Source organism: Alligator mississippiensis, chromosome 10 (genome assembly GCF_030867095.1).
Source record: "Alligator mississippiensis isolate rAllMis1 chromosome 10, rAllMis1, whole genome shotgun sequence".
Taxonomy (NCBI): domain Eukaryota; kingdom Metazoa; phylum Chordata; order Crocodylia; family Alligatoridae; genus Alligator; species Alligator mississippiensis.
This window is the reverse complement of record NC_081833.1, coordinates 31,117,897-31,137,234: the sequence shown is the minus strand read 5'-3', so window position 1 is coordinate 31,137,234 and position 19,338 is coordinate 31,117,897. Positions and strand designations below refer to the sequence as shown.

Here is a 19,338-nt window from a genome sequence, read left to right as displayed (position 1 = left end):
CCACAGCTTACACAGGTAAGGAATGGAAGAAAGATGATGTTATGATCCTCATTACACAGACCAGGAGGTAAAGAACCCAGTGCCCTCTTCTAGGGTAGTAGATCCCCCAGAACTGGGCTTCTGGAATCACATGACAGCTTCAGCTTTCATTAAAAAAAAAAATAAAATAAAATAATGATCCTGTTTCTCCGTCTTGTGGCCTACTGAGATGGTGAGTGAAAGGGCTGGTCAACTAGTGAGGAGCATTTAGCATTTTTCCTACTAAAGGAAGGACCCTCACTTGGTCAACGCTGGACCCAACCCAAATGGGGAAAGTTGTAGTTCAAAGCACATGAGAATGACAGATTATTTTAGTTATACCAGTACTAGTGTTTTGCAGGAGGAACTTCCAAGATGCTGCCTCCCTACAGTGAATGGTCTGCCTCATGCCATCAGCAGTTCCAGCAGACACTCCTGTATTTTGGCTTCATTGCACACACATTTATTCTATGCATCACTTTCCTCTGAAACATCATGTGATTGTAGCTACCCCTGTAATCAGCCTCAAGACAAGCTCAGAATGGAAAAACCATGAATGCGACCTCCCAGCTGGTTCTCTTTGCATTTGGGGAGCCAGGTGATTAAAGAAAGAAGGAAAATGGGTGGATTCAAAAGCTGTGGGATACCAAAACTACAAGATTTTCCCTTAGGAAAACAAATAAGAAACTTTCCATTGACTGTGCTGAAAGAAAAATTGATCAATAAGCACATGGCTGTGGAACAAGAAGATTGATGATCTATTTCATGAAGTGTCTCATTAGAAAACTCAGCCTGTAATTTGAGGAGGGGGAAGCACAGCTCTGACATTCTGCTGAATACAGCCATTATATAAGCAATTTCTGTGTCTAAAAGCAAGGTGAACATATTTCTTGCACCCAAGTTGATCCAGCTCCCTACCTGTGGAAGGGGCAAGAGAAAAGGGGCTCCTCCTCCTCTCAGGACCTGGTCTTGGCTTCTGCCCTACAACCAGAGACTTATTAAATACCGTGCTTGTTGGTGGATCATATGACCCCTTTCCTCCTCCCATGTCACCTAGAAGCCTGTACCTTGAAAAGGAGAAGTCATACATTTAGTGATGTGGGGTCATTTAGTTTGACATGAGGCAATTCATTTAAAAGCTATCTATAGTGTCAGTGATATAATAAAATGGGAGGCTTCTTACCAGCTGTTGGGAGAGCACAGCACAGAAGCAATTTAAGCTGAAAGAAAATTAAACTCCCTCATACTTCAGCCCCAAGGCAAAATGAGGAGCAGTGGGAAAGGGACAACAGCAACTGACGTCCAGCAGTTAAAACAGTCCAAACTTTTTAAAACAAAATCAAAGTCTTTCCAATTCAAGCCCAACAGTCAGCAAGGTTTTCTGGTAGTGGGTTAGAACGACCCAGCTCAGGTCCAAGGTAGGCTAGCTCTAGGACCTGGCTGCTGTTGCTTCTCCCTGCTGCCCAGGCACAGCATGAATTAAGCTCTCTGTCACTTGGCCGAAGCTCTCTACCAACCAGCTATGGTGCAGGCAAAAGTCTCTACTACCCAACTGTGGTGCAGGCAAAGCTCCCTGCAGCCATATACCACTGAAGTCATCCTGCCGCAAAAAGCCACCAAAGCACCCTGGCTCTGTAGCCTAGATCCAAAGGACATATATTGCAGAACCCTGCTCCACAAACTACCTAGTGGCTTGGGGCCAGCGAACCTCAGAGGCCCCATCACATCCGACTTGGGGCTCGCTAGTGAGCTAGATGACTTAAGATTCCTTTGATCCCTAAATTCCACCATTCTGTGTCCCAACACCAGGAACTTCTCTCCCAGGTGTCACAATTCACCAACTGTCCTATCCATCTGCAATTAAAAGAGGTCCTGATGGAGACCAGAACTCATGAGAAGTCTGCCGTGCCATTTTCCACGTTCACAATTGCTCCTTCTTTTCACTACAAAAAAGGGTCTGCCTGAGGTAATATCAAATCTAGTTCATCTTAGTACAGCTCTTCCTCAGGCTTTAGCCCTCCCTTTCCCCCAACATATTTCATGTCAGACTCCCTCCTCCCCCTCCCCCTCCCCCATCCACCACAGTAATACACAAAACGGACTTTGTCTTGGAAGAAAAACAGACCAGACGCTTCCATGGGGGAGGAGGGAAAGAGAGAGACCTTGTGCAGAAATTCCACAGAACTGGAAAGTCCGCTTGTCTAGCAGGGTTTGTTTGCAAGAGTTTAAATCTAAAGCAGATGTATCGCCTCTTTCCATTGGGTTTTAGGTTACAGTTCGCCTGAATTTTCTCCCCACAAAGTTCGGAAAAGGGGACACCTGTTGTAGGGAGTCACCCTCCCCACAAAAGCCCGGGCTTCTCGACAGCAGGCGGCAGCCCGGGCCGGGGGGCCCGAGCCCAGCTCCGCCGTTGTGGGGAGCCCAGGACGGGAGCTGCAGCATCCCGCCACGCCGAGGCACATCACGGGGTTAAATTCTCCCGCTGGAGGGAGGGGAAACCAAAGGCATGCGGAGCTCTGAGCTGGCACTCCGCGCTGCTGCAAGGCTGGGCTCCGGAGCCAGAACCGCGCGACTAGGGCTGGGGGCTCGCCCGCCCGCCCGCGGCGATGTGGCACTGAGGGCCGGCCCGGCCCGGCAAGGGGCGGCGCAAAGCTGCGCGGTGCCCTGGCTGCCGCCGCCGCCGCCGCGCCCGGACCCCGCTGCCTGAAAGGGCTCCCCCGCCTCCACTCGCAGCCCCCGCCCCGGGGGACAGACGCTCCCGCTCCCGCTCCGCTGCGTGCCTGGTCCTCCTCCCGCGCCCCCGCTCCCTCGGCCGCCGCTGCTCGAGCCGCGCAGAGCGGGGCAGGGGCAGGGGCAGCACCGGCGCCGGCGGGACCCGCTCCGCGGCCGCGGGCAGCTCCCTACCCGAGCCCGGAGCAGCAGGCTCGCGGGACAGGGACGGGGGCGCCAAAGTCGGTAGCGGGGTCAAGGCTGCTCCTACCCGGGCGCTCTGCACACGTTCCTCCCCCTCGAGCTCAGCTCCTGGGCAGCTCCCCAGCTCAGCAGCAGCAGCAGCAGCAGCGCGGCAGCCCCGTGGGGCTGGCGCAGCCTCCGGAGCCCGCCGGCCGGGCCCTCCATGAGCGGCTGGCTCAGTGGCTGGCCGGGCGGCGGCAGGTCCGCGGCGCGGGTCCCATGCGGGCGCGGCGCAGTGCCCGCTCTCCAGCCCGCGGGCTCCCCGGCGGTCCCGACGGCGGCAGCTGCTGCCTTCAGGATCCAGGCCGGAAACTGCAGCGCGAGCGCCGCTGCCCCCGCCGCCGCCTCCTCCGCGCCCCTCTCGGCAGCAGCAGGAGGGGCGCCCGGCCAGCCAGGAAATTCCACATTGGTTCCCCTGATCCCAGGCCAGGCTCTGGGGGACGCGGCGATGCCGCCTCTTCCCCGCGCTGGACGCGGCTGCGGGCGCTCCCGGTGCCGGCTCAGGTTGCAGCTCCCCCAGGGCTGGAGGGGGCCGGCAGCGCTTGGACTGGCTTTGCTGCAGCCCGCGCCTGGCCATCGCAGCCCAGGGAGGCGAAGGGCTCAGGGGCCTCAGAGGCCTTTCCCTGTCCTAATAGCCCCTGGGGCTTATTTCCTCTGCACTGCATAGGCCTAGATCCCTTTCCACTTCTGTGCTGCTGAGAGGGTCATTCCCCAGCCAGTAGGTGTGCCGGATATTTTTACACCCTAGGTGCAGCACTCTGCATTTATCCTTGTTGAACTTCATCCTATTGTGTTCTGCCCACTTTTCCAGTCTGACACTTTCTAGGTCTGCCTACAATCGTTCCCTACCCTCCAGAGCGTTCACTTCACCCCACAATTTAGTATCATCCGCAAACTTGGACAGAGTACACTTCATGCCCACATCCAAGTCACTGATGAAGACAATGAAAAGTACCAGTCCCAGGACCAAGCCCTGCGGGACCACACTACCCACGTCCTCCCAGGTCGATACCAACCTGTCCACCACCACTCTCTGGGTGTGACCCCCAACCAACTTGCCACCCGCTGGACTGTGTAACTATCTAAGTCACAGCCCCTTAATTTATTTATGAAAATGGGATGAGAGACCGTATCAAAGGCCGTCCTAAACTCCAGGAAAACAATGTCTACCTCTACTCCTGTGTCTAAGCATTTTGTGACCTGGTCATAAAATGAAACCAGATTAATCAGGCATGATCTACCTGCTACGAATCCATGCTGGTTGCCCTGCTGCACTCCCACAAATAATGATCCTTAATAATCTTTTCAAAGACTTTTCCAAGGATGGAGGTGAGACTGGCATATAATTACTTGGATCCTCCTTCCTCCCCTTCTTGAAAATAGGGACCACATTGGCTCTTTTCCAGTCTTCTGGGACCTGACCCAAGCTCCATGAGTGCTCAAAGAGATGTGCCAGTGGTTCTGTTACGACACCAGCCAATTCCTTTAGTACCCTCGGATGCAGCTTATCCAGCCAGGCCTGCTGACTTAAACACATCCAGTCCATCCAAGTGCCTCTGCATCAAGTCAACATCAACAGTTGGTAGGCTGGTATCCCTCTGATGACCATCCAAGAACCCTTTAGGAGATTTATCTTGACCCATGATCAAGAACACTGAGGCACAAAACTCACTGAAGAGCTCAGCCTTCCCGCCCCGCACCCCGTCTGCCACTAATTGCTCCTGCTTGTTCAGTAGGGGTCCTATGCTGCCCTGCACCTTCCTTTTACTCCCTACACACCTAAACAAATAATTTTTGTTCTCTTTAATTTGTGTTGCCAGCCTCAGCTCTGTTGTTGCTTTGGCCTTTCTGACTGCCTCCCTGCAAGTGCAGGCCAAGTAGGTATACTTCGTGGTAGCTTCCCCCTGCTTCCACAGCCTATATGCTTCCTTTTTTGCCCTTAGACTCCCCTGGATCTCTCTGTTTAGACAAGGAAGTTTTTTGGCCCCTTTCCCCCTTTTCCCTCACACTGGGATAGTCTCCCTCTGTGCCCGAAGGATCACTTCCTTTAGGAACGACCACCCTTCCTGAACTCCCATCTCGACAATACTCCTATCCTGCAGTGTGTCATTGACTAAACTTCTGAGCCCTCTGAAGTTAGCTTTGCTTAAGACAAGCACTTCCACCCTGCTAGTTTTCTTACCCACTCTATGCTGTATGGTGAATTTGACTGATTGGTGGTCACTGTCCCCAAGGTGACCACAAATCTGCAGCTCCCCTACCAGGTCATTCCCTGTAGCCAACACCAAGTCCAGAAAGGCATTCCCTCTAGTGGGACCGTATACCTCCTGCATTAGGTGAAGGTCCTGTATGCTGGTTAAGAACCTACGTGAGCAGCTGGATTTGGCTGACTGCTCCTCCCAGCAGATGTAAGGGTAGTTTAGGTCCCCCATGACAACCACATCCCTAGATGGTACGGCCTCTGAGACCTGCCTCAAGAATTCCAAATCTAGCTCTTCCTCTTGATGTGATAGACTGTAGCAGACCCGCACCACCGAGTCCTTTTCCCCTTGACCTCCATGTACCCTAGCCCACAATGCCTCAGCTTTCTCCTCCTCTTATTCCATTTTGATTAGGGTAAATGTATAATGCTCCTTAACATAGACAGCAACTCCCCATCCCCATTTTCCTCCATGCTGGGCCATAACTGGCACAGCATGAGGCCCAGGGGCTTGCAGTAGTTGCACAGCCTTGATTTACACCATTGTTATGTGCAGTTGTCAGCTCAGATCTGACCGCCCCAGCAAATGTGAGGAAACTATATTCAGCAAATTACTTATCTATAACATTTATGATAACATCTATGAATTGGTCTTTTGCAGGGGTGTTGAACTCATCCAGACCTGCATTCTAGATCTAGAACATGGCGTGGAACAGCTAGAGTGGGCGCTGTGCACAGCCAAGTCTTCTCTGGCTGCTCCAGGGCTGCGCTGCATGCAGTAGCCACTCCAGGACATAAGCTAGAGCTAGCACTGCATGTGGTGTGCAAGGCCATCTGGCATGCCTTGTGTGCTACCTGTGAGTCACTCTGAGATCAACAGGCAAAATGGGGGCCCAGATGATACAGCTCCAGAGGCCACAGGCCATAGAGCCCATACAATCATATCTTTGATACCCCTGGTTTATTGAGATAATGAAATATATTCTTTCCTTTTAAGTATTTTAAGTTTAAACTCAGACAATTTTAGTGTCACACTAGGAAATTTCAGGATGTCTAGTCTTTTCTAAATAATAACTATACAGTCCAGTGTTAAAAGAGGGAATTTAAAATGTTAAATAGTCACACTTCTGAAATGTATCTGCCTCAGCAGAATTTCCTCCTAGCTCATTTTGTATGCTATTTTCCGGCTCTATGGCTCCAGACATGACCTGCAACATAGAGCAGATATCTGAGCAAATATGAGGAGACAGATGAACCTGAAGAAGGGCACCTGATGCCTGAAATCTCTTCTAACAGCTCCCCTAAGTATACTGTTGGCCCAATAAAAGATACCACAGAAAAGCCTTGCCTCAGAGACAGAGTCAAGCAAGATGGCAGTCTTAAGAAACTAGCCAAGATTCAAGAGAATGGGATGGGGGAGAGAGACATCAGTGTGTGCAGAGGTTGGCATCACTGAAATGCAGCAGTCTTGTGAGATGAAATTTGAAACAATTTGACAGCTTAGTAGACATGGCAATGCTACTAAAGAATCCTATATCCAAATGAATCTAGAAGAGTCCAACAGCTTCACAGCAGTTTGTTCATGGTCAATTATTCTGAGTTTGTGAAGAACACAAAGGGTTCTCAAAGATCACAGTGGTTGGTACTAAGCAAATTTGGCAGTCTGGCTCATTTTAACAGTGGGGACCAACCTTTTTGGCACATATGCCAAATTAGTCCCACACCCTTCCTAAGTACACTCTGATCCCCTTTCCCTGACTTATCTCCTGCTCTTCTCTCTGTACCCTGTGCTGTCTACCACTGTGCTGTCTGTCCCCTCCCTAGTCTTCTGCATGCCACACACAGAGGATGCCCATGCCCCTTGTGGCACATATGCTGAAGGTTGGCTATCCCTATTATAACTTGTGTTGCAGCATCCACTACAACAATGGTGCCTAACCTTTTAACCCTGCCGGCTGGATGAGTGGTGCGGGGTCAATCTGCAGCCTGAATCCCATACAGAGTCAATGCATCAGGCTGGTCCACAGGTGTAAGCCCACATGCCAGATCTGTCACTCACTAGCTTGACCCCAAGCACCTGGATCAGGCCACATGCCAGCCTGACCCCACATGGTGAGGTCTGGACACACACTGGCCTGATCCTGCACAGCCAGATATGCCCATGCAGTGGCCCGAACACACACACCCAGATCCAGCCTTGAAGCAAACCCATGTGCCAGGGCAGAGCTACGTTATCTGGCCTATGGGGGTCCTCTTGAGTCCAGGAATTTGGCAGCAGGGGAGCAACAATCAGTGCTGCCACTGGTCCCCAGCAGCCAAATGTTGGGACCCATGGGAGAGCACTCAGGCTGAATGATGCAGTTCTGTGGGTCAGATCTGGCCCATGGGTCAGAGGTTGAGGCACCACTGCGCTGCAATCACAAAGTAAGAGAAAAGTAGGGCTGGAAGGGACCTCATGAGGTAATTAGTCCAGCCCCCTGCTCAAGGCTCTCTATATAAAACTATAGGATTGTCTATCATTTTCTTAAAACTGCACAAACAGTCCTGTCACACAGTTTCCAGGCATGTTGTTCAAAACAGAAAGAACACCCTAACCTGCCACAGGGAAAGCTTGGGGAGGAGGGCATTGTTAGTATCCTGCCACTGTGACGACAGGAAGTGATTGTTAAAATACACTCAAGAGATACAAGAAAGAGGACAATACTCCCAATACAAAGGAAGGCAAACTCCTGCCCTCACTCCTTTCCACCTCCAGTCCATGTCAATCAGACTGTAAAGTAAAATTCCTTCCTGATCATAAATGTAGTGATTGGTCTGACCCTGAGCTGAGGGGCAAGACCCTCTAACTTGGAACTTTCCATTTTTAATTCCAGCAGAAGCATCAGCACACCTCAGTCAACACCCTAGCCTTGGCTGTCACTAATGCAAAAAGCTTCTGAGGAAGGCACCCCTCTTCTTTCCTTCCCCTACCCCATATCTGTAGAAACAGGAGGTGGGGAAAAATCCTTTCTGGCCCATGGGCAACCAGGAAAACTCAATAGCACAGAAGAAACAAACACCCTCCACTACTCTTCAACCTAAGGACCAGAAACCAAACTCTACACATAACGCATGGTAACCAGAGAGCCAGAACTCCTCTATTCTGTCACCCTGTTTCTTCTACTGACTTATCCTTCATTCTCTTGCACTTCAGCATGTTCCTTCCCAGTTTTCACCTGCTCTGGGCTAAGGAGATGTTTATGTGAAATGGTGATGCATGGGCTTCCAACTGAGTTCAGAGATGCCAGGGTCCACTTTATTTGCAGCCTCCCTCTTTGCTAGTGTGAGGAAGACCTCCTCCATGTCAGAGGGACTGAGCTGCACCTGGGCCTTCTGTTTGGCCAGGACAGCTGCTTGCTGCCCTTTGGGACCTGCTCCCACTCAGCATTTGGAAATTCTATCAAAGGAATTGATAGAAATGTCATCTGGAAAGCCACATTTTGGGATGGAGAAGCAGCTAGTTCTTGTAGCTAATGCACATATGCATTGGGATCTCGAGTATTCTGATGCGAAGCTGGTTCAGACTATGATGTTCCTCTCTGAGGTAAAGAAACAAATATTTTTAAGATGGGAAACTCCCTTCTTGAGAGCACGGAGGCAGAAAGTGATCTTGGAGTCATCATTGACTCCAAGATGAACATGGGCCGACAATGTGAGGTCACGGTCAGCAGGGCTAACCGGACCTTATTGTGCATCCACAGGTGCATCTCAAGTAGGGCCAAGGAGGTGATCCTCCCCCACTACGCGACACTGGTCAGGCCACAGCTGGAGTACTGAGTCCAGTTCTGGGCACCCCACTTCAAGAGGGATGTGGACAACATTGAGAGGGTCCAGATGAAGGCCACCCGCGTGATCTGGGGACAGCAGGGCAGACCCTATGAGAGGCTATGGGACCTGAACCTGTTTAGCCTTCACAAGAGAAGGTTGAGGGGGGACCTGGTGACTGTCTATAACCTCACTAGGGGGGACCAGAAGGGTTTGGGGGAGACCTTGTTTCCCCTAGCGCCCCCCCAGGATAACAAGGAATAACGGCCACAAGTTGTTGGAGAGTAGGGTTAGATTAGACATCTGTAAGAACTACTTCACAGTTAGGGTGGCTAGGATCTGGAACCAACTTCCAAGGGAATTGGTGCTGGCTCCTACCCTGGGGGTCTTTAAGAAGCAGCTTGATGCCTACCTGGCTGGGGTCATTTGAGCCCAGTTTCCCTCCTGTCCAGGCAGGGGGTCGGACTTGAAGATCTACAAGGTCCCTTCCGACCCTACTTCTATGGTTCTATGATTCTATGATTTATGAAAGGGGCAGTGTTGGGCCATGGGATGGAGGTGGGGGGTGGTAGTAGTGCTCTTTTCATCTCCCTCTCCTGCCTTTTCCCCTTCACTCTGAAACACTGCCATTTGCTGTGACACAGTATCCTTTGAGCTTGCACAGTGCTGGGTACTGGTGCCATAGTGCTGTAGGTGCCATTGTCATTGGCATCCCTTCTTGCAGTGGTGGCTCATGGTGCCTCCTTCTGCTAGGTTTTGGAACATTACCTAGTGCTTGACATGAGAAGCATTTGTTTTCCCCCATAGTGTAATGGATCTTATATAGTATCCCCTGGAAGGAAACCATGAAGTACTCATTTCCTCCACTCATGTACCTATGCACCAGCTGGATGGTGACCTGGTGACAAAGGACTGGACACAGCAAAAGCTGGCATCTTGGCACCCTAGTGGAAGGGTAGTGACTGGGGAGATCTTTCCCAGGTAGAGAAGAGGGAGTATGAAGGTCAGTTTGGGGAAGAAATGGGGTAGAGCTGAGCACCACCCTGGTCTTCACATCCATAAGGAGTTGAAGGGGGACATAAACACCCTACCCAGAGAACCCTATAAGTAGTGGCCTCTGAGTAGTGAAAGCATCACCTTGTCATGCATCTTGGAAGCTCCCATAATCTTGGTGGTCCTCGTTACCTCTGTTAGCATGTTAGCACCTGCATGTAGAGCATATCAGGGACCAGGTAACAGCATACTCCACTGCTACCTGGTGAAGGGACCCTGACTACCTGAGGTGATGCCAAGGACATAGGCTGCAGGTAGTGGAGGGGCCAGGCTAGGTGGCTTCAGGTACACTTGTTTTGGGCCTTGTGAATAGGCCCTTAGCCCTTTCCACCCGCTTTGGAAGAGGAGGTTGCAGCTGAGGAGCTCTTACCCTTGCCTCTGACTTCACCTTGTTTTAAGGGCACTGTGGCCCCATCAGAGGGAGACTGGACAGGAAGATCTCCCTGGTCCCTATTACTACTCCCTACTCCATTTTCTGCTCCCTTGCTAGAAGCTGCTGAAGAGGCAGCCCCATTCAAGGGTCTCTTGCCTTGCCATAGCAGGCTGGGGTAGGATGTGGAGTGGAAGTATTGGAATGGGAGAGTGGATAGTTTGGAGTATGGGTCAGGGGTTACCTCTTCTTGATGCATTTTTTGTGACAAACTGGGGAGCCTTTGGAAAGTGCTGGAAATAGCTGCTGGGGGACATGGGACATTTGTTTGCTTAATAAGAAGAGGGAGGGTAGGGCTAGGAGGAGAGCTTAATAACCACACAAACACACTCAGGCATAAGCAGGAGGGAGAGGAAAGCACAGTGCTGGCTTTCTCAGCCTGGACAAACACTGGGGCTGGAGGAGGCGACTGCAGGATTCACCACAGGAGGGTAAACTCAAGGTTGTAATAGGGGATGTGAGGGGACCCTGTAGGTGTAAGGAAAGCCCCTGGACAGGGCTGGCCAGTCCTATACTGAAAAACCTGCAGTTTCAGGGTTCCCTGCAGCTAAGGGGCCCCCTGCACATAGGCAGCGGAAGTGGGGTGCTAACAGGGCTCAGCCCCTACAAACATGGAGCAGCAGCAGGCATTGCCTTAGGGCAGTCCAGCTGCAGGGTCCTATAGCAGGGGGGGAGTGGGCATGCTAAGCTACACCGTGCACTCACAACCAGGATTGCAGGTGGCCCAGCTGTAGGCAGGTATGTATCTTTTAATCTGTTTTTTTCATTTCCATGGGCTTGGGGGAGAACAGATCAAGACCCTGACAGTGCAGGAGAGAGTGGGGTAGCAGAAGGGCAAATCATTCACCCCTGCCCCTGGCCTGCTCCTTCCTGCACTGTGGGGATTGCCCCACCACCTTGTCCGGCCCCCATTCACCATGACTGGGGCCCTGGCCCAGACGGGTCATGGGACAATCAGAGCCTGGCGGCTCCTCCAGAGGCGCAGTGCCGGGCAGCCAAGCGGGGGGAGGGCACGTGGCCCCCCGATCTTTGTATGGACTACAGCTGCAGCTTTGAAAGCTTTGGGCACCACCTTGTGCCTTGCTGCCTGGCCTGCCCAGCAATGGGACGCACATGATGACACCCACTGCTTCCAAAGCGGTGGCGGTGAGGCATGGAGACGGAGCAGAAGCTAAGCCCAGCTCTCAGATGTGGTCCATGCAAAGACTGGGGGGTCATGAGCCTTCCCTCTGCTTGGCTGCCCATCGCTGTGCCTCTGGAAGAGCTGCCGGGCTCTTCCTGGGATGATGCAGGGTGGGGCAGGTTGGGCGCAGGAGTCCCGGGGGCTCCATCCCCTCCATCCCAGTGGTGCAGCTGAGGCTGGAACTGCTCCAGGTCCTGGCTCTGGACTCCCCTGGCTGGTGCAAGGCTGGGGCCGGGGTTGGGAGGCAGCCAGGGCTGGGGCTGGGGCCAGTGCAGCTGGGGCAGGTGCTAGGGCCAGGAAGTGGCTAAGGCTGGTGCGGCCAGCACTGGTGCAGCCAGTAGGCAGCCAGGGCCAGTGCAGCTGGGAAGCTGCCAGGGCCAGGACTGGCATGGCCGGGACTGGGAGGCAGCCAGGGCTGGGGCCAGTGCAGCCAGAGCCAGGAGGCAGCCATGGCTGGTAAGGCTTCTGGGGCTGGTGTGGTTAGGAATGGTAGGCAGCTAGGGCCAGGGCCGGGGCCAGGGCCGGGGCTGGGAGGTGGCCAGGGCAGTGCAGCACCAGGCAATGCTGTTCCCCTGCTTGGTCCTTTCCCCTCCCCGCTCAGACTTTCCCAAGCAAGGGGACGTGTATTTTATTTCTCCACCCATGTCCCTGCGTCTGGCCACTTGCCACTGCTGGCTTCGCATCCAGCTGCTCACCACCCCTCTCCCCCTCTGCCACTGCCACCACTGGCTTCTTTGGGGCAGGGGGCCCCAAAACTATTTCTTGCAGGGGGCCCCCAAAAATGGTGGGCCAGCCCTGCCCATGGAGCAGCAACAGGGGGAGAAGAGGATTTTGTTTCCCCCACAAGGCAGCATGGGACAGCTCAGGAGATAGTTTGCAGCCAGCAGCTTCCGGCACCTGGTCCCTGACCCAACCAGCCAGTCACCACAGGAAACAGCTGTACCTTGCCTCATGCTGGGTGTGAAGGACTGATGGTCTGACCCAGCAAATGACATTTCTTTTGTTCTTATGTTAAGTACCATGGTGTGATCACTGGGCAGTGTCTGAAAGTATGCCTTGGAAAATCTTTAATATTCTCATTCCAAACTGGCTAGAAAATGGGCACCCTCATATGACCCAAGGTCTGAGTAAAGAAAGCAAAAATTGTACAGCACTGTACTGAGGTGAAAACCTCCCTCTGCTGGACACTCACCAGGGTGCCACGTTTGGGTCCCACCAATTTTTGCATATCCTCTTTGAGCCTGCCTGCACTATGGTGGCGCTGTGCTTCAGCCAAAAGAGCCTGGAGCATGTCCTGCAGGTCTGTTTCTCACTCCATACCTGTAGATGTTCCTGCTGGAACTGCTGTAGGGTTCTCTCCAGCAGCTGCCTACAAGCTGCAAGCACATGGAAGACTGAGGTATTTAGCACAGCTATGGAGGCATACTGTGGGTGCATCTACATGAGATGCTTATTGGAGAGTTGGCTAATTAACTCCACAGTAAATGCCACAGCATCTACACATGCAGTGCTATTAGGCCACAGGCGACTAATCAACACAGCCGCAGGTTAGTACTTGTATTTACAACTACTATCCTACAGTAGAGTTTTTTACTCTCCATCAACACACGTGTAGATGCTGATGACGGCTGGTGGGGCATGAGGGTGCTTCAATGTGGGGGCTGTCTGCCAGATAGTCCTACACTGGAGTACCCTTGTGCCCCAGCCAGGCCCTTTGCATCATGTTGAGCCAGGTTGGAGCAGCCCTGTACTAGTAGGCCGAGCTCCTGGGGCCCCTGCCAGGCAGGGCTGCTCCAATCCAGCTTAATATGCTGCAGTCCTGGGTGCATTCACTGGAGCAGTCAACACTGGCACAATATGCACCAGTGTTTATTGCTGTGTATTAACAGCACATGTAGATGCACAGTGAGTAGCTGTGGGAGCACAGCTGCAAAGTGGCTTAACTGGTTTTTGTTGGGATTTGAGGGAATGTGGGGGGGAGGGGCAGGCTCAAGAGCACCCCAGCCTGAGCATATTGCTGCCATGTTGTTATCAGGTTTACTTTGGTTTGGGAAAGATACAGCACCAGAGTAGCACTGCCTATTGCCCTTTCATAGGAATTGGACACAATATCCTAGCTCCCCTCAGGGATGTGGGGAATTTTCCAGTGCTTTATTTTTCCCTGGGAAATTTTCCAGTTCTAAAAATTCATTGTTTCATAGAATTCAGTAGTAACAATGACTGGATACAAATACAATATTAGGCAAGCTTGGCAGTTTCAAAGTTGTAATTAATGTTTTCCAGGTGATTATCCCTAGGAAGTATGTGAGAGAGTACATGTATATTTTATTGATTTGTAAACAGGAGGGTAAATACACTCACACAATAATCCAAACCAAAAATCAAGTTATGAATTCACCTAATTGGTGTGCAGGTCAAATCCAAACCAAAGCTAAAATTCTGATTTCATCTCAGACTGTAAGTGAAAGCAAAACTAAAACTGTGATTAATTATTGTTTCACTTTCAGTTCAGCAAACGCACAGATCAGTGTCTCATTTCTTTTCTTGAGTTGGGGAAGTTAAAAGAGTCTGCATAAGATCTGCTAGTTTTTCAGTGCTTTTGTTTTGAAGTACTCATAATAATGTCTAATCAGAAAAAAACTAGTGTGTGATATCATTATAGTGAAGTTCAAGCCACTGAAGGAAGGAAGAAAGTTGATAGATGTAAATATTGTGGGCAGGAGTATGCTAACAATGCAACAAGAATGAAGAAACATTTAATAACATCTAGAAACTGTCCTGAAAGAGTACAAGGCATATACAGCAAGCTGATACAACCAAGTAGTAGAACAATATCATCTGAGAAAAGTCTACTTAGATTAATAGATTCATAGATGCTAGGGTAAGAAGGGACCTTAGGAATTCATTGAGTCCAACCCCCTGCTGGGCAGGAAAGAGTGTTGGGATTAGATGACCACAGCCAGATGCCTATCCAGCCTTCTCTTAAAGACCCCCAGGGTAGGGGAGAGCACCACCTCCCTTGAAAGCCCATTCCAAATTCTGGCTACCCTTACTGTGAATAAGTTTTTCTTGATGTCTAGCCTAAATCTTCTCTCTGACAGTTTGTGACCATTGTTCCTTGTTACCCCAAGAAATGTCCTGGTGAACAGAGCATCTTGGATTCCTTGCTGTGCTCCCGTAATGAATTTGTAAGCGGCCACAAGATCACCTCTCAGAATTCTCTCACGGAGGAAGAAGAGGTTCAGGTCCCTTAGTCTCTCTTCATAGGGCTTGGCCTGTAAACCCTTAACCATACGAGTGGCCCTCCTCTGGACCCTCTTTAGGTCATCCACATCCTTCTTAAAGTACTGCACCCAAAACTGGACACAGTACTCCACCTGTAGTCTGATCCATGCCGCATAGAGGGGGAGTTACACCTCCTTGGTTCTATTTGTCATGCATCTGCTAATGCATGATAAAGTGCGGTTAGCTTTGCTGATGATTTCATCACACTGACGACTCATGTTCATCTTGGAGTCCACTATGACTCTGAGATCCCTTTCTGCTTCTTGCACTTGTCCTTGTTGAACTGCATCCTATTGTGTTCTTCCCACTTATCCAAACTGTTCAGGTCTGCCTGCAATCGTGCCCTACTCTCCGGAGTGTTCGCTTCACCCCACAATTTAGTATCATCCACAAACTTGGACAGAGTACACTTTACGGCCACATCTAAGTCACTGATGAAGACATTGAAGATTACAGGTCCAAGGACCGAGCCCTGTGGGACTTCAGGAATCCTATGTAAGTAAACAAATTAATATGTTAAACAACACGCAGTATAGGCTAGCATCTAAAATTGTTTGCAAACATTATAATTGTAAAAGTTGTTAATGCAGCTCTGGACGATTATTTACTTATTTAAAATATTTGTATCTTGCTTTTCTGCTTACATTAAGCACCCAAAGTGGCTGAGGCTTAACAATAATTTTTTTAAAAATTACATAATAGATAGTTAACTATTTCAACCCAGCAGAGCGAGCTTAGTCCTCTGGCCAATGGAAGAGGCCAAACTATACTTCCCTTTGGCTCTGCAGTCCCAGGGCAACTGAGCAGCAAGTTGAGCAGCAGTGTGTTATTTCTGGCAGGGAAGGGGGGGAAGCAAGCTCCCTGCCACTTCTCCTTCTCTTTCTGATGGATGAGGCCAGACTAGAATAGGCTAAAATCAAAATCTTTCCCCCAGTTTGTTGCAGGAACTTGGTAACTCAAGTGAAATGGCAGATTTGCAAAAAAAAGGAAAATGAAAAGTTACCGTCATGTTATTGCTTATCACATTTTCTCTTAGATAGAAAGTATGACAGAGTTCAAACAATGGTTATTTAAAGGATTAGTCAAGCAGAATCACTGACTCTGATGTCAGATGGATGGACTGATATACAAGGATATCTTTATTGAACATTGTGTTAGCAACACCTGAACCAATATTTCTGAAAGCAATTGCTACCAAATCTTCTTGTCATACAGGTAAATACATAGCCAACTTACTGAGTGAAGGGACTGAAAGTGCAGCTCCCTCCAGGGTACAAGCCCTTGCAATTGATAATGCGAGTAACATGAAAGCTGTGTGGCAAATATTAAAGGCAAAGTATCCTCATTTAATAGTATTTGGCTGTCTTGCCCATGGGTTGAATCTTCTGGCAAACAACATAGTAAATGGGAATACAATGAAGACAATATGAGCAAACTGTAAAGCGATTGTGAAGGTATTCAACAATTATCATGTTGCTAATCAGACTTTGAAGAAATTACAGAAAGAGAAGCAGGGGAAGGAAAGTGTACTTTTATTGCCAGGGGAAACTAGATGGGGCTCGGCTACAAGCATTTACATGGTTTGCAGTGCACAAAGAATTCTTTGCAGTGCACTTCAATAGATGACACAGTCTTCCAGATTATTCCTGTGAACATTTGGAAGCAGATTCTCAACAACAATGTGTTCTGGGTTCGAGTTCAAGAACCATTCAATTTGCTACTACCAGTTTCAGTGGCTATCAAGAAACTTGAAGGAGATACCCCAAACCTTTCAAGTATTCCAGAGATATTCAGACAACTGAATGAAAATCTAATTGAGCTTCTGCCTTCTTCACCTCTATCCAAAAAAGAAGTAGTAGTAAAACAAATGTTTACTAAGAGATCTGAGTTTTGCTTTCATCCAGTTCATCTGGCAGCAAACCTGTTGGATCCTCAACAGAGAGGACAACATTTATTAGAAGATGAATTATCTACTACTCTCAATACAATTATGGAAGCTAAGAATCTCCCCAACATCTACAAAATAGCCATGATGACAGACATTGCCAAGTACCATGCAAAAGAAAAACTTTGGAGCAAAGGCATCATTTGGCAGGCAGAAGAGACTATGTCTCCTCTCACGTGGTGGAAGGGATACTGTAACACCCGACTGTTGTCCAGGATTGCTCTAAGGATCCTAAGTATTCCACCAACAGCAGCTTCTTGGGAATGAAACTTGAAGGCTTTCAGCTCAATCAAAACAAAAAAGAGGAATAGATTAACAAATGAACGCACCACTAAATTTGTTTTTATTTCTCAAAATCTCTTGCTTCTGGAGTATTAGTCAGAAGCACAATTAGTGAATAAGATGCAGTGTGATGATAAGTTGTCCTTGCTCATAAACTCATTGGTAAAACCATCCTTTAGTGAAAGAGAATGTGCTTCAAGTAGTTCTGAATCAGATTTGCCGCAATCTGTGCAAGTGATTCTACAGATGGTGACAGTGAAACTGGAGGTGCCGCAATGACCTCAGTGGAAGAGAGTTAAACTCTGTTGAAATAGATGAGTGGACAACCATGGCATATGATGCAAAGTTCTTTGGGTGTGCTAAAATTAGTGTATCAGCATTTTTTCTTAAACAAACCATATAAGGGAAGTACCTGCTATTGTGTATTGTCTTTACATTTTTACACGTATTCCAATAAAAAATAATTTCTTTCTACATAAAGCTTTGAATTTGTTTGAATATAACATTTAAACCACATTAAGCGTGCTGTAGTTAATTTTTTTCCTGATCTAATATTTAAGTTTAAATACTTGTGGCTATTGGGGCATAAAATTAACATGGGGGTAGTTTTTTAGTTCTGTTTATGAAATATAAGTCAAATAAACATGCTAAATAAGATCACCCTCTATTTAGGGCATTGGAGATTTTTCTGGAAAATTTTCCATTTCAAAATTTTCTGGAAAACCCACATCTCTGGCTCCCTTAGCCTTCCAGGACCTGCACTGATCCTTCAGACTTCCCAGTAAGCACACCCTTTTCCTAGATTTCCTCCCTTGCGGACACTGGCTTTAGAGGTTCCCATTTAAGGACATGAGATAATGGACATACGCATTATATCAGGGGTTGTCAACTAGGGGTATGCGTACCCCTGGGGGTACTTGGGAAGGCCCCAGGGGACAGGAGACTGCAGTGCAGAGAAGCAGGGATACTTGGGAAGTGGTTGTGCAGGGGATGGGTCTGCCACCGCCATCCAGCGCTGTGTGCTGCCCCCCTGAGCCCAAGTCCATCCATCTGTCTGCTGGGGGACCCCCCCCCCCAGTCAACTGGCCACTGGGGAAGACCCCCACACTCATCGACCAGCCACTGGAGGACCCCTCTGCTTCTCGACTGGCCACTGAGAGTACGTTGACCAAAACAGGTTGAAAACCCCTGCATTATATATTCCTTGTGACATGTGGCTATTCGATACGGTATCCCACCCCATACTGGTGAACAAGTTAAGAGGCTGTGATGTGGATGACTGCACAGTCCAGTGGGTGGTGAATTGGCTAGAGGGTCGCACCCAAAGAGTCGTGGTAGATGGGTCGGTCTCGACCTGGAAGGGTGTGGGCAGTGGGGTCCTGCAGGGTTCGGTCCTTGGACCGATACTCTTTAATGTCTTCATCAGCGACTTGGACGAGGGAGTGAAATGTACTCTGTCCAAGTTTGCAGATGACACAAAGCTATGGGGAGAAGTGGACACGCCGGAGGGCAGGGAACAGCTGCAGGCAGACCTGGATAGGCTGGACAAGTGGGCAGAAAACAACAGGATGCAGTTCAACAAGGAGAAATGCAAAGTGCTGCACCTAGGGAGGAAAAATGTCCAGCACACCTACAGCCTAGGGAATGACCTGCTGGGTGGCACAGAGGTGGAAAGGGATCTTGGAGTCCTAGTGGACTCCAAGTTGAACATGAGCCGGCAGTGTGACGAAGCCATCAGAAAAGCCAATGGCACTTTATCGTGTATCAGCAGATGCATGACAAATAGGTCCAGGGAGGTGATACTTCCCCTCTATAGGGCGTTGGTCAGATCGCAGTTGGAGTACTGCGTGCAATTCTGGGCGCCACACTTCAAGAAGGATGCGGATAACCTGGAAAGGGTACAGCAAAGGGCAACTCGTATGGTCAAGGGCCTGCAGACCAAGCCCTACGAGGAGAGACTAGAGAAACTGGACCTTTTCAGCCTCCGCAAGAGAAGGTTGAGAGGCGACCTTGTAGCTGCCTATAAGTTCATCACGGGGGCACAGAAGGGAATTGGTGAGGATTTATTCACCAAGGCGCCCCCGGGGGTTACAAGAAACAATGGCCACAAGCTAGTAGAGAGCAGATTTAGACTGGACATAAGGAAGAACTTCTTCACAGTTCGAGTGGCCAAGGTCTGGAATGGG

General features: G+C 49.7%; 1 protein-coding gene across 1 annotated transcript in view; it reads right to left on the bottom strand.

Moving 5' to 3' along the window:
• The window catches only part of SCARF2 (scavenger receptor class F member 2), a 177,395-nt gene extending 173,904 nt beyond the window's left edge, over positions 1 to 3,491 (bottom strand). The window contains exon 1 of the mRNA XM_014602041.3: positions 2,999 to 3,491. Coding sequence (XP_014457527.3) covers positions 2,999 to 3,135 — 137 coding nt within the window. The 5' untranslated portion in view covers positions 3,136 to 3,491. The remainder of the gene's footprint in view (positions 1 to 2,998) is intronic.
• Between the last annotated feature and the right edge of the window lie 15,847 nt (positions 3,492 to 19,338).